The sequence below is a fragment of the Coffea arabica genome, chromosome 8e (genome assembly GCF_036785885.1).
Source record: "Coffea arabica cultivar ET-39 chromosome 8e, Coffea Arabica ET-39 HiFi, whole genome shotgun sequence".
Taxonomy (NCBI): Eukaryota; Viridiplantae; Streptophyta; class Magnoliopsida; order Gentianales; family Rubiaceae; genus Coffea; species Coffea arabica.
The window spans coordinates 35,208,125-35,224,099 of NC_092324.1; the positions used below are offsets into that span (position 1 = coordinate 35,208,125).

The following is a 15,975-nucleotide window of genomic DNA, read 5'->3' on the forward strand; positions in this document are numbered from 1 at the left end:
CAAATAGAGGAAATTCAGCATCTCACGAAACCAGATTTTGTCCTTCAACTTAATAGCAGAAGCAGCTACGTCTCCGACTTCGGTGAAACGTGAAGCGTATTAGCAGACCAAGGTAACATGACTGAACCATGTCAGTAATTGTGGTCAATAATTTGTCACCCAAATGCACATCTGTTAAAGGAAGGATGAAATTAGAGTCACTGAAGACATAATATGAAGATGATAGAAGAATAGTGAAGTTGTACTGTATTTGTATGTGTGTACCGTAACTGTGTGTGTGTGAGCATTCAGCTTTTCAGTGATGGACTATGATGGGACAGTAGTTTTTGGAAGACTTAGGGTTATGTATTCAAGTAAACCGTCGACTGGAATTAGGGAAAGATGAGAGAAACAAAGTCATATTTAACAAGTGAATGAATATACATCATGTTGTAAATTAGTTACATGTTATTGCCACCGTATTACAATTGATATGAATCATTGTGCATCTAGTAATTGGTCCATGCTCATGGAGCAATATTAGTTTACCTCTCTCCTGACCATACAGCGTGTATAAAATGGAGGCGTAGAGTTGAATGAGGTGAAGCAGAGGAAAAGACACATATGTGAATAATAAATGGGTGAATATTGTGTTGTAAGTCAATTACATGATGTAAGAAATATATTACAATGAGTAGAAAATACTTGTTTGGCCCTCAAAATGTAGAAATAGTAGAAAATGTGGAGTTGGTTTATGCGGTTGTCATTAACGAATGACATAAGGTCCAGTGAGCTAAAGAACCTAGAATCAAAATATAATCACCAACGTGGATGTACATACAGTTAAAATAGACTTACATCGTATGACCAATAAATAACAGTCCGTATAAGTTAGTGTACATGGAGTTGTATTTGTACATAGATAATGCCGTTGTCTTAGAGTAAAAGTAATGTGATGTGAATCATTAATCATATTGATAAGCGTAATAATAGGATTTGGTATACGAGTAATGTGTGATTCATAACACATTATAAATGGTAATATACATTTATATTTTCGTTTATGTACATACTATTCATGAAATGTTGCAAATTAGGGTGTTTGATGCATAATTAGCAGGAGCAGAAGTAAGGGATTGCAGCAAATTGGCAGAAAATGGGACTCCTGAGTTAGGAATGGAGTTCAACAGTGAAGAGGATGCGTACAAGTTTTACAACAAGTATGCCTTTAAAATGGATTTCAGTGTACGTAAAGACTATCTGAATAAAGACAAAGACGGCGTGACCACGTCTAGGAGATATAGTTGCTGCAAAGAAGGTGTGAAACGCAAGTATGAAGGTGATGTGATGCCAAAGAGGACACGAGCGCCGACGAAAACAGGGTGTGGAGCTAAAATGGTTATCGTGTTGTTTAGAGGGACAATGAAGTACCGTGTGCATGACCTTGTCTTAGAGCATAATCATGAGTTGCACATTGCTCAATGTGCTCACATGATGCCATCACAAAGAAAAGTGAGTGTGGCTCAAGGATTCCAAGCTGAAATAAGCGAGGATGCTGGGCTTTCATTGAAACAGAGCCATGAGCTTATGGGAAAGGAAGCAGGTGGGATGGGTAATGTGGGATATACTCGAGATGATCTTAAACGATATTTTCGAACGAGACGGGAAAGGAGCTTGAAATATGGAGAAGCAGGTAGCATGCTGAATTATTTTCAAGAGCAAACACTCGAGAATCCATCCTTTTTTCATGCCGTACAGCTGGACTGTGAAGAACAAATAACGAATATCTTTTGGGTTGATACAGGAATGTTAATTGACTACAACTTTTTTGGAGACGTAGTAACATTCGACACAACCTACAAAACAAATAAAGAATACCGGCCACTTGAAGTATTTGTGGGTTTTAACCAGCATAGGTAAATTGTGATATTCGGTGCTGCCCTTATGTATGATGAGACGATAGATTCTTTCAAATGGGTGTTTGGTACATTTCTAGAAGCAATGTACGGAAAACATCCAAGTACCATACTAACCGACCAAGATCACGCCATAGCAACCGCTCTTTCAATTGTCATGCCTGAAACATTTCACGGTCTATGTACGTTTCACATAAGGCGTAATTTTATGAAACATCTTGGCAATCACCATAAGGAAAATAGTGATCTTCCATACATGTTTGGTGCCTGTATGTATGAGTTTGAAGAAGTGGAACAATTCAATAGGGTGTGGGAGGCGATGGTGAAGGAACACAATCTTGAAAAAAATAATGAAGGGCTCTCCGGGTTGTATAGAATTCGTGATAAATGGGTAAGGTGCATGATGAAAGAAAGATAGACCGCGGGAATGCGAAGCACCCAACTTAGCGAAAGCCTAAATGCAGCAATTAAAAATCATTTGAAACTGGATCATGATCTTGTGCAGTTCTTTAGACATTTCAATCGGGTGGTTGATGAAAAGAGACATAATGAACTGATCGCAGAATATAAAATGAGGCAAAAGCTCCCCATGATAGGGTTAAGGCAAACACCCATGCTTGTGCATGCATCAGAAACGTATTCACCAACCGTATTTGTTGCATTCCAAAATGAATATGGCGAGTCAACAGCTATGGTTATATTGAGACAACAAGATGCAGCGATGTTTGTGGAGTTTGCGGTCATGAGGTATGATGGAGGACCTGAAAGAACAGGAGTATTCAATCGGAATGATCTAAGTGTACGTTGCAGTTGCAAAAAATACGAGAATGAAGGCATTTTATATGGGCACGCGTTGAAGGTGTTTGATACCGTGGGCATAAAAATAATTTCTCCTGAATACATTAAGAGGCGATGGACAAAAAGAGCTCGGGCTGGAGACTGTTTTGATCGGCGAGGACAAGAAGTTGTGGCTGATCCTAAAGTAATGATTTCAACTCGTTATCGGGAGCTCGCTCCAACCATGATTAAGGTCTCAACTCGAGCAGCAATGTCGGAGGACACCAGCAAAGTAGTAATCACTGTCATATCCGATTTGTCAAAGAGAGTTGAGCTCCTCCTCTCAGAAAGCGAAGAGCAACCTTTGCAAAATCAAAAAAATCTGAATATGGAGGAACGAGATAAAATTGAAATTGTAAATGAAATGGGAGAGGCAGTAGTCGCAAGAGGCATTAAAAAATGAGGCGGTGGGAAAAAAAGTAGAGTGATGCGAAGTTGGGTCGATAAATTTGACAGAGTAAAAAGAAAATCTAGATTATCAAGAACTACACAGACTACGGTATGGATCAAATTTTGGTACTTGGGGAACATTTATGCTAAAACTAAGTTATTGTTATACTATTAACTAATGTTTAGGTAACATTCATTATGAAATAATATTATTGCCGTGTCAATACTGTAGGCCTCAGAATCGGAGCCGACATCGGTTTCATTTGAGGAATACATGTTTATGGGATGCCGTTCATCTACTGACTCTGTTTCGGTTAGTACAAAATGGACAAGACGCTTGCTTTTATTTGGATGTTTCTAACAGCATAAATAGTTACATTGATGTTACATTGTGTAATAATATTGTTACGGCCGTCATCCCTTCTGATATACGTATTTTGTTTGTCTTATACAATGATTTGGCCCATACGAAACTTGTAGACGCATTCAATGAGTCAGACAGTGAATGGCCCTCCAAATGCTGTTGCTCCCGATATCGATGAAAGTCAAACGGTATGCATACATTTAGTAGTTAAAATAAAACTTTCTTGTTCATGTAGTAGAGCTACCTTTTTTTCTTTAATTGTAATGGTGGGCACCCGAAAACTGTCAAATCATGCAAATTATGTAGTTAACGTATGCTCGCTTTAATAACGTATTATTTTTTATTATTCCAAGGTCCACCGTTTGGCTAATCAGGGGCCTCCTGCAAGTGTCCCTACAGAATGGATGCATCCCAGATTTTCTATTTTTTTCAAGCATAACTCCGTCAGAGATGTCTTAATGGCCTGATATATCATTTTTGTTATAATGTCTAGTCCAATTTAACTTTATAAGTGAGCAATATAGGCACTGGTAATGATTTGTTAACAGTCGATTACTTATACTATATAATATAGGAGGAGCGTGGGGCAATTTCAGCACACTTTGATGTTGATGCATATCATGTATTTGCACCATCACCTCAGGTGACAAACTTTTATCGTTACAGCACATATTTATGTAATGTTATTAATTGGAGACTTGGACATCGTATATCATTAATCGTATGTTTTATTAATAATATTTGCTGATTTACCATCGTTACGCATTTCAGGGAAGAAATAACACACAGGGATTGCAACTACGCGTTGACGTCGCCTTTCCCGAGAATAAGCTTGATTAATGATGTGTAACTATACATTTTGAACGAGACATTAAGTGGTTGTCCCAACCTAAGAATGCTGCATATATACGTTACAAGCAGTTAATAAGCTGTTACAACTTGTTGACGAGGTTATACAGGCACCATTGATGTTTCACTCTTTTCAAATTTAGACAAGTGAATTACAATTGTAATCGCATCTAATGTTAGTAGTCATCAATAGTTTGTATTGGGTTGTATAAAATTGTTAGAAAATTATAAAGTTGGTAGAAAATTGAAATAACAATTTTACAATAGAATTGAACGTGTTTTTTGTGATCGGATATTTTTCACTAAATCGAACATAACAGTTGAATGGTTGTCGTGATATGTATACCATTCTACTACATTCAATTGCATACCTTAATAATATATTTATTGGCATAGATCGCACCGCCAAAGGTACGATGTATAAGATAACACAATCTAAAGTATAAATTGTCTTGATTTTGTTATGATGATAAATTCGAATTATTATTGGGCTATTTTTATAAAAACATTATCATTTAGGCCATTTGTTTTGCATCGCTTGACGAATTTAGTGCACCATTGACATGATATATCACAGACACATCAATTGGTATTACAAGTTTTTAGGTTAATTAAATTATGGTCAAACTAGGTCATGACCACATGTTGGTAACAGGTGCGCATAAGAAAATGATTCCTTGAGGAACTAATTTGTAACGTTAAAATAAAGCTTTACAATGCAACAAAAAGGAAGAACGAACAGTACACAATGGGTTACAACCAATTAGGGATATGTTACTGTTACGTTACTACTAGTTACAACTGTTTAACAGGCATGATTAATATTCAAATATGGTAAGCAATTTGTTTGAGTAGAGATTATAATGAGTATAGTTTTATCGCTACCCTGACAAACATTGGACTACATCCCTTGTTATCAGTTGTATCTCATACAACACCTGGGAACGCCGTCATGCATTAGACAATGGGGTATGTACCTTTGAAAGTCATCGTCGCTTGATTCAGTAAAGTCAGATAGGTCCGGATCGGATATAAGCATGGGATCTGCTAAAATGTGCTGAACATCAAAATGTTTTTCAATACCATGTCTTTTTGCGGCTTGGATCTCATGAAACCTGTGAAGCCTACGCTTCATCTGCATAACTTCTCGCTGTAGTCTATGTAATACGCTTGCATCATTGGCTTTTGGTCCTATAACAAGATCCGCCGACCTTGTTCTCGGGACGCGGAGGCCATGCCAGCGACAAAATACCTCTAATTCCATTCTCCGCTCATGAACAGGCTCCCATATGGGTTCATGGTCTATAACGGAATAGCCAGACGGTAGATGATTATTGACGGTATTTTTAAAAATGTGACCAACTAGTCCCAGAGAGTTGTTGGTGTTAAGCGGAGCGTTCTTGAACTCGCGTTTGGTACCATATAAAATCTTTCCGTCTGGTGTTTCGTACTTGCTGATTGTATTTGTTAGATCCAACGATACTTTCCGTCTTTTTTGCCGAACATTTGATAGTGAGCTTGTATGAGATCCTTCGTTTGTGGATTCCATGACTATGTTGATACCTACTGCTTTTTGGTTGGATGAAAGAAAGGATCTACTGATAAAGAAATAGGTGGGGGAAAAAAAGAGGTGGAAATTTTTAACGGAGCACCTGTTTCAGACCATGCATAGTAAATGGTTTCTTCTGGCAACTTGACCAACTGCTTGCTGTGTCATTTCATGCTGTTCTCCACGGGATAGTACTCCTGGGTGAGTAGATGAAGGCATGGCAACCACCTATTAACGAGAGAATAGACTCAACGTTTGGTCAAATGTATAGTGTGTGGATGAAATAATGGTTCAATTCGATTGGATCATGACCTGTACTCCAACAACAATTGGGTCGTGAATACCCGGTTATACATCAGTCACCTTACTTTTTAAGTGTAACAAGAAGTTACAACCAGCATATGTAAGTTACAAGAAATTAATAAGCTGTTACCGCTTATTGATGTGCTTGTACAGGCACCTTGTCATTTGCTTGTATGTTAAAACTTAGACAATTTATTTATAATTGTATTAATGATAAGTATTACAGATAGTATTACAGGCACTCAATAGGTAGTACTCCTTCAGTACAGAAATGAACTTACAATTGGCAGCTCGGCTTGGTTCCACGTGACCACATAATAAGTAACAGTTTCGCAGAAGAACATGATACTTCGTTGGGACAAGTAATTTGAAAGTAGGGTAACTAATATTTAAAATGCAACAAATTTTGATTGCGCCATGTACCATTTTGAGTTACAACTGGTTATATATATGTTACAATTCATTACAACTAATGAATTTACAATCGGCAGTTTTTCGTCTTATCCAATTAAAACTAGTGATATTACAACTAGAAATTTCCTGATATTACAACTAGTGATACTACAACTAGTTAATATCTGATGAACCTTTCCTCTTCTCTTGTTTGTGTAATTGCACTTGGCACAAACAACAAGTCCTCCCCCCAATACATAAAATTTCTTAGATACTTTAGTAAGTGTCTAATGAGAACATAAAGATGGTCGATTCGAACCCCAAAACAATTAATGTAGCGAGGCCTTCTCGAACATCTCATTAAATTAGTGAGATCTTCTCGAACATCATACAACCTACTGGCTTCTATTTGGCACCCAAGAACTTGATTTCTGTGTGAATCCTCTATTGATGACACTGCAATTGAAGTTAGAGGCGGGTTGAAAAATACTAATAATAAATTTCAGGCACGGGTTCATTGCCACCCTTCAGTAGAATGATATGGGAAGTGTGAAGTAATTTAAAATGAAAAATGTTTTAGTAATGAAAGGTGGACGGAAAAATTTTTGTTGTTGAGGGATATACTACTGCACCCGCGCCCTTTTATAGTCCACTGGACCCGAACAATGTGCTAAAATATCACTGGACAATGCATTCCAGGCCAAACAATTTTGTCATGGCAGTGGAAGCTGTAGAGTTCGATGCACGCCATTGAACTGTGTCACATCTGTTCAGACAATAAAACAAATTATGCAGCTTTTGTCATGAAATGACCTGTACACCAATATTAAGGGTCACGTGGATAAAGAGTTACACATTAGTGGCTTGTACGTTTCACTATGTATGGATTGCATTACAACCAGTTAGGTGTATGTTACAACTCATCTATTGCTCTGGTTGGGGTCCCAATGTCATCATCATTACCGCCTGCATCTTGTTCTTTTTCACTATCACCGTCATCGTCAGCATTGGAGTCCTTTCCTGCTTCTGCCGATTCATATACCGAATGATCTTCACTGTCCATATCAAGATGTATTTGCTCTGAATCAGACATCCTCTGCTTCTGCTTTTCGTTTGAAACGACCTCTGTTGCTGTTGCTTTGGCCCTAGGCTGAGAACACAGCAATTCTGCAATCCTTAATATCCTTCTTTGACAACTCACTGTCATACTGTACACTTCTAAAAGCTCAACCTGCTTATACATTAACAAACCACAATGAATAACCCGTTTCGACTTAATCCGAACAGATGAATTCATCATATTATGCATTGATCTGTATTACTTCCTCATGGATCTCATGAAATCTGCCTTTTCGCTTTCAGCTGGTGAAATATTTTTCAAGAAAAGTTATGTACACCATATACATGAAAATGACTTAAGGTGTATTTGGCACACGAATTGCATGAAATATACAATTAACTTTGTATTTTGCATAAATAATATTCGAGAATATTTTTCTCTCTCGTTTCTGCCATAAAATATGGAACAAGCAACAGAGCAGACTACGTTTCAAATGTAGCTAGATTATAGCTGAACACTAGTGTTATTTGTGATCGGCATTTGAAAAATCTTGCCACCTTTTTACAAAGCTTAAGTTACTTCTTTGTCCCATATTCCATTTACAACTAACTTTCCTGATTTTGTATGTCAAGCATAGCAAACACAAAATGATTGTATGCTGTACGTCAACACTTAATGATTGTATTTGACAAGATTACTTTCCTAAGTCACGTAGGTGTGGCTGCTTACAAATGATTGTTCAAATCATAAAAAATGTATAACTTTAACTTAAGCAACAATAGCGCATAATGAAGTATCAGTTTTAATAGTTAGGCAGCTTACTGCGATATCATGATGCCCGCTGTCCATCATTATTCCAACTAGCTCAGGGGGTAGTTCATTTATCTGTGCACCAGATTCAACCTCTTCCTCTTCATGCGTCCCAATCTACGAAAACAAAATCAAACCATCACTTCATAAGTACATGGTATGTGTGGCCTATACATACAAACTAGTAAGTTAAAATCCATCAAAAAAAAATTATCGCTCTTACTAGTTTTCCTTTTCCATAACCTCCGAGATTATCAATCTCCAATGCATCCCGTTCTGAAATTAAAACATCTGTCCATGCCTTTGCTCTTGGTGTAACTCGAGCCACTCTGTGTTTCAGTATTGTCACTCGATCAAGGTAATGCACCTGCAATTCAATTGGAGACTGACACATCAATTATATCACCTGCAATTCAAGTACTATGCATAAACAACCTTCATGTGCCTACTTAAAATTTGTTTTCGTTGCATCCCCTACTACTTAGATCACTTACTAACTTTCAATATCACGTAAGTAAACTTACAGTAGACAAACATGCAACCCCCAACATATTTGTGTTGCTTTCCGCTTTTCTTCTGTACTTCTAATATCCTATTGCATAGTACATTTCTAACGTACTTTATCCAGTTTAATGAGGGCACCTCAGTAACCACCTTCGTGCAACCCCATAGCTAAATTTTATGTTCAACCCGTGTAGTTGGAGCTAATAGACATCCACAAGCAAATGCAACAAATAGTCGCTTGAACTCGTCCCCACCGCTCATGCTTACTAACTCTTCGGACAGCTCTTTCCATTTGTATGTTCGACGACTTGGTCCAGAATCTCCACCCTCACTGCTATCAGTATCTTCAACTAGTAAGGGGCCATCATTTGGGATTCCAAGGATTAAACTGATGTCTTTTGCTGTTAAGGGTAGCACACCATCTCTATGCAGCTGAAAACTACTTAGTGTAGGATTAAAATTGTCGACCAGCCAGGTTGCTATGCCGTTCGGAATGGAGCGACACTTTATTTCCAACAGCCCTCTAAACCCCATATCTCTGATTTGCTATTTTTTTGTTTCATCAATGTTCGATGCTAACCAAACCATCTGATTTGGTGAACAACGAATGGTGTACTTCAGATTTTATAATCAAGTTCAAGCAAAAAAACTAGTTAGACATACACAGATTATTACGTAACAACCTATTTCAGCATCCATACCTTGTGCTTACCTTAATCTGCTGTTTTCCCGGTATAGTCTTTCCAAGTCGCGCCATTTCTCTCTTGTACTCCTCTTTCTCTTTCCGATAGTTCTCTTTTCGATTCCGGACTTCTTCCTCGCTCAACTTATCATATGCTGCTTTGGCCATTTTATTATACTGCATTGGATGCATATAATCGTGAATCATGTTATATGTAATTCAGCATTTTCTAACACAGATTAATATCAGAAACCTCCCCTAATGTTTGTTCTAATCACATGTAGCACCCCCGAGTTTTTGAAATCACACATAGCACTCCCGATAGTTGGATGTGACAGGTTCTCCTAATCAAAAGGTGAGAAATTATCCAAAAATCACCAACATCTATCCCATGCGACAAACAACCTTAACTCGTTCAGAGGCAAAAAGAAATTCGGATAAGTATTGTTATACCATAACCAAAGTTGAACAGCCATAATTTAAAAATAATCAATGCAGTATACGGAGACCAATACTCCACTACAAGAACTAAGAAGAAAACTGCATAACAAAAAAGATAAAAAAAATCAAAAAATTCTTTTGACAAACTGCTGATAACTGTTTTGAATTATGTAATATTCTTTGTACAACGTGTAACTCTAATTGAACTATTTGTAAAACTTATCAACACAAGTACGATTATTGCATACTGCACCCATATCTACACTAACAACTTATCACACTTCTGTTGCAAGGATGTACAAGAAGTTTACACAAAATTACAAAATGATCAAAAAATGTTACACTATTTAGGGATGATTGATCTAACAACTGTTCCTATCCCCCCTCCCTAATATTAATTAGTCATGCCGTTTCCAGTAATATTAACTTTTGGCAATGGACAAAATGTCATTGCCAAAATTGCAATTCCTAACTACATAATAACACAATCTAAAGGTAGTTCAAAAATGATGGAAATTCATGAGTATATACCTCAAGCGAGCCATTTCTACTACACAATAGGGTATCGCAATCCATATATTTCTAAAACACCATCTACAAGCAATAATCTAGACACTAGGGATTGCAATATTAATAACTTACAAACTCCATTCGACTACGATGCAGAAAAAAACTATTTATACGACCGCATTTTCCCAAATATGGAAGAGCAAGTTTATTTACAACTACAACCACATTCTGAAACTATTGCTGCCATTATGAGAATCCATACTCACATTTTTTATCTCCGTTCGGATCAATGTAACATTTTTTAAATAATGTGTAACTCTACGTGAATTATTTGTAAACCTTAATAGCCGAGACGCAATCTATTGTAAAGATATATAAGAAACTTACATAAAATTATAGAATGTTCAAAACGTGTTACACTATTCAAGAATGATTGATCTAACACCCTTCCCTACCTCGCATCCCTCCAAACGATACATATCGGCATACTCCATGGTGTATGAAGATATGTAATTGTGTTACAACCCTGATAGTATCCTATTATTTATTAGATGATCATTTACATATACTAAAAAACAAGATTTAGACTTGTTTTGCTACTAGGAAATAAACTCTTTTTGGGCTATGGGTACAGGTGGAACAAAAATAAAGTCTCTATCCTACAATTCATTTTTTTGCTATCATTTTGAAATAGAGAGGCTAACAATGACACCAAAATTGCCATTGCAGGGGTGCTAAGTGTGATTTCGAACACATGGAGGGTGCTAGGTGTGATTAAAAGAAACCTCAAGGGAGGTTTCTGATATTAACCCTTTTCTAATTGTGTTTTTTACTTTTACCGTGCAACAACTATAAACAATTAATGCTTTATTTAGTTCTTAATACATACCTCTGTTATCTTAATGCCTTTTGCTGGAACGGTGCTTTGATACTCCTTCCTACACACATTAAATATTAACCAATTAGCTGTGCATTCTACTCATGGTTATTATTTTCAATAAACATCAATCTTACCTAAACTTCATCCACGCATTCAACGGTGGAACTGGTTTTCTAACTTCACTTGTACCCGCTGCCTCTATTCCTTCATTTTTGCCTAAACTCTTGTTCCGTCTTTCGCTTCTTATCTGTGCCATCCTGTTCATGAATAACAACAAATACAATAAACATATACCACTGAAGTCTCAAATACGACATACCAGTTACACGTTAACATTTCTACTCTGTTTCTTCTATGTACTTGTTAATCCACACCATGTAACATTTATCCAACACTGTGTTCATGCACAATAAATAATACAATCTAACATACATCAATGCAGTCCAAAATACGACATTCCAATTTCAATCTAACAATTCTCTTCTCTTTCTCGCCGGTACCTGCTAATCCACACCATATAACATTTATCCAACACCACGTAACACTTATCCAACACTTTGTTCATGCACAAGAACTAATACCATAAACATACATCAATGCAGTCCCACGCACGACATTCAAATTTCAATCTAACATTTCTCTTCTCTTTCTGACTGGTACCTGCTAATACACACCATGTAACAGTTATCCAACACCATGTAGCATCTATCCAACATTTTGTTCATGCACAACAACTAATACAATAAACATACATCAATGAAGTCCCAAATACGCCATTCAAATTTCAGTCTTAACATTTCTCTTTTCTTTCTGTCCTGTACCTATTAATCTACACCATGTAACAGTTATCCACCAATATGTAAGATTTATCCAACATTGTCTTCATGTACGTGAACTAATAGAACACATACACTAATGAAAATTACAAAATGAGACATACCAATTTTACACTAACATTTCTACTCTTTGCTTCTCTGACTACACCAATGAAATCTCAAATATAACATACCAATCTCAGACTATCATTTCTAATTTGTCCTTCGCCTCTACCCTTTATCATTTTCTAGATCTTTTCCTTATACTATGTACTACATCTCACAAGTTTTGACTTTCTTATGTTAATGCTTTACACTTTAACACACCGTATCAATGTTTCTTCTTGTCACTTTTTTCCCACATAACATAATTTTTAGCCAACGTGCTATATTATCCTTCATTGCACTGAATTATTTTGTCACTATTTAGTTTCGTAGTGTATGATACACTCAACGCATTGTATTATCTACTTAGCATATCGTAATTCAGCATCTACACCCATTTTTTACGCCTACGAAATCCCAAACCCATTCACACATTTTATCAAGCAGTTGTGCCGCAAGATTTTCCCCTCCTTTCCTACTCTCATGTTTCGACGATCACAGACAATTTTACATAACACTTCTATCATGCTGAACTTTTTTACTTACTATACAAAAGCATCATAGTGTACACCAAAAACATCCACAAGTAAGGTCTTTCCACTTTGAAGTATAAATTACACACATTACTGTATCATCCCAGGTTTTCACATGTTTTACCTTTACGATTTGTGGTCTTTCACTACTCAGGATCCAACGCTCTTCAACTTTGTAACTTGGGTTCACCTTTCTTCTTCTTTTACTAAAGTCGATTCACAACAAAATTGGCCTTCTACCACCACTTCTTCCTTCTGCTTCCTCTGCTCAACCTTCAACAATGCCACAGTTCCACAGCTTGATTCCAGTGTCACACTGTTCTTGCCAATCTCCTCTTTTTCTCTATTATTTCTCCTCTCGTCTATTGCCCTAGTTGTTGACAGTTATGAATTTCAGCAACTGTTTCGTGAGTTTGGGAGAGAGTCTAAGTGGGAACCTTCATTTTCAACCTTTCATTTTGGGCGGGAGGAAGCTTACCAACGTTGCTGCTGTTCCGTAACTTGCCGTTACCCCAGATACAATTTTAGATTTTTTTCCCTTCTCAGTTAATAGAACGTCGTTGTTTTGGTCTCACATGAAGGCTTGCTGACTTGGACCATTTCTCGCCTCACGTTCGGTCTTGTGAGGGGACCGCTCAGGAGCGGTCATTCTGAGGACCGCTCCTGCCCCTAATCCATGAAGCACGGATTAGGGGCAGGAGCGGTCATCAGGTCGACCGCTCCTGAACGATCCTCTCACAGGCAAAAACATGAGGAGAAAAATGATCCACGTCAGGAAGGCTTAAGAAAGGGTAAAAACGACGCCGTTCGAAATTAAAAAATTTTGACTTCCAAACGGAATCAGACGGAGCAAACGGTAGAATTGAAATTTTGAAAAGCAAGTTGAAATTTTGAAATAGTCGTAGAAAACAAAATTGAGGGAAGAGTTTTGGCATGCTCCGTCTGAAGGTAGGGAGTTGACAAAAAACTCTTATCTCAGTTTTCTTTTCTTAGAAAACTCTTTTCTCAGTTTCCGTCCGAGAGTGTTACCGAGAAACGGAGAAGAGACTTCGGAAACTGGGTCAGCAAATGTTGTATCCATTTAAATGCTTACAAGGCAGGCGGCAAGGTAGAGGCAAATAGAGGAAATTCAGCATCTCATAAAACACTAGATTTTGTCCTTCAACTTAATAGCAGAAGCAGCTGCACTCTCTCCGAGTTTGGTGAAACGTAGAGCGTATTTACAATACCAAGGTAATGTGACTGAACCATGTAACTAATTGTAGCCAATCATTTGTCACCCAAATGCACATCTGTTAAATGAAGGATGAAATTAGATTTACTAAAGACATCATATGAAGATGGCAGAAGAATAGTAAAGTTATACCGTATCTGTGTGTATGTGAGCATTCAACTTTTTAGTGATAGATTATAATGAAATAGTAGTTATCGGAAGACCCAGGGGTATATATTCAAGTAAAGCGGAATTAGGGAAAGATGAGAAAAATAAAGTCACATTTCACAAGTGAATGAATGTACATCCTATTGTAAATTAGTTACAGGTTATAGGCACTGTATTATAATTGATATGAATCATTGTGCATCCAGCAGTTGGTCCATGCTCATGACACAATCTTAGTTTGCCCTTCTCTCCTGACCATTCGGTGTGTGTAAAATAGAGGTACAGAGTTGAATGAGGTGAAGCAGAGGAAAAGACCGACCTATGTGAATAATAAATGGGTGTACTTGGTATTGTAAGTAAATTACATGATGTAATAAATATATTACAATGAGTAGAAAATGCTTATTTGGCCCTCAAAATATAGAAATAGTAGAAAATGCGGAGTTAGTTTCGGCGGTTGTCATTAACGAATGACATAAGGTCCAGTGAAACAAGGTACCAGAACCTAAATATAATCACCCGAGTGGATGAACATACAGTTAAAACATACTTACATCATGTGACCAACACATTATAGTACGTATAACCTAATGTATATGGAGTTGTATTGTATATACATAATGTCGTTGTATTAGAGTATAATAGAATTTGGTATACGAGTATTTGTAAAACATTAATCATATCAATTGGGAGTAGTAATAGGATTTGGTATACAAGTAATGTGTGTAACATAACACATTATGAATGGTAATATGCACTTATGTTGTAGTTTATATACATATTATTCATGAACTATTATAAATTATGGTGTTTGATACATAGTTGGTAGGAGCAGAAGTAATGGATTGTAGCAAATTAGCAAAAGATGGGACTCCTGAGTTTGGAATGGAGTTCAATAGTGAGGAAGATGCGTACAAGTTTTACAATAAATATGCTTTTAAAATGGATTTTAGTGTACGCAAAGACTATTTAAAATGGGTTCTAGAAGCAAAGTTGTAAATTAGTTACATGTTATAGGCACCGTATTACAATTGATATGAATCATTGTGCATGTAGTAGTTGGTCCATGCTCACGGGGCAATATTAGTTTGTCCCTCTTCTGACCATGCAGTGTGTATAAAATGGAGGCGTAGATCAGAATGAGGTGAAGCAAAGGAAAAGACATATATGTGAATAATAAATGGGTGAATCTTGTGTTGTAAGTAAATTACATGATGTAAGAAATATATTACAATGAGTAGAAAGTACTTGTTTGGCCCTCAAAATGTAGAAATAGTAGAAAATGTGGAGTTGGCTTATGCGATTGTCATTAACGAATGACATAAGGTCCAGTGAGCTAAAGAACCTAGAATAAAAATATAATCACCAGCGTGGATGTACATACAGTTAAACTAGATTTACATTGTGTGACCAATACATTACAGTCTGTATAAGTTAGTGTACATGGAGTTGTATTTGTACATAGATAATGCCATTGTCTTAGAGTAAAAGTAATGTGATGTGAATCATTAATCATATTGATAAGCACAATAATAGGATTTGGTATACGAGTAATGCGTGATTCATAACACATTATGAATGGTAATATACATTTATGTTGTCATTTATGTACATACTATTCATGAAGTGTTGCAAATTAGGGTGTTTGATGCATAATTAGCAGGAGCAGAAGTA

The 15,975-nt window shown here is 36.8% G+C and overlaps 1 protein-coding gene across 1 annotated transcript; it reads left to right on the forward strand.

The window, feature by feature from the left end:
• The first annotated feature begins 1,155 nt into the window (after positions 1-1,155).
• On the forward strand, positions 1,156-3,135 carry LOC113738815 (protein FAR1-RELATED SEQUENCE 5-like). Its single transcript, XM_027266086.2, has 4 exons — positions 1,156-1,672; positions 1,784-1,895; positions 2,094-2,286; positions 2,401-3,135. The coding sequence occupies exons 1-4, from the start codon at positions 1,156-1,158 to the stop codon at positions 3,133-3,135; spliced, it is 1,557 nt and encodes a 518-aa protein (XP_027121887.1).
• Positions 3,136-15,975: the final 12,840 nt, after the last annotated feature.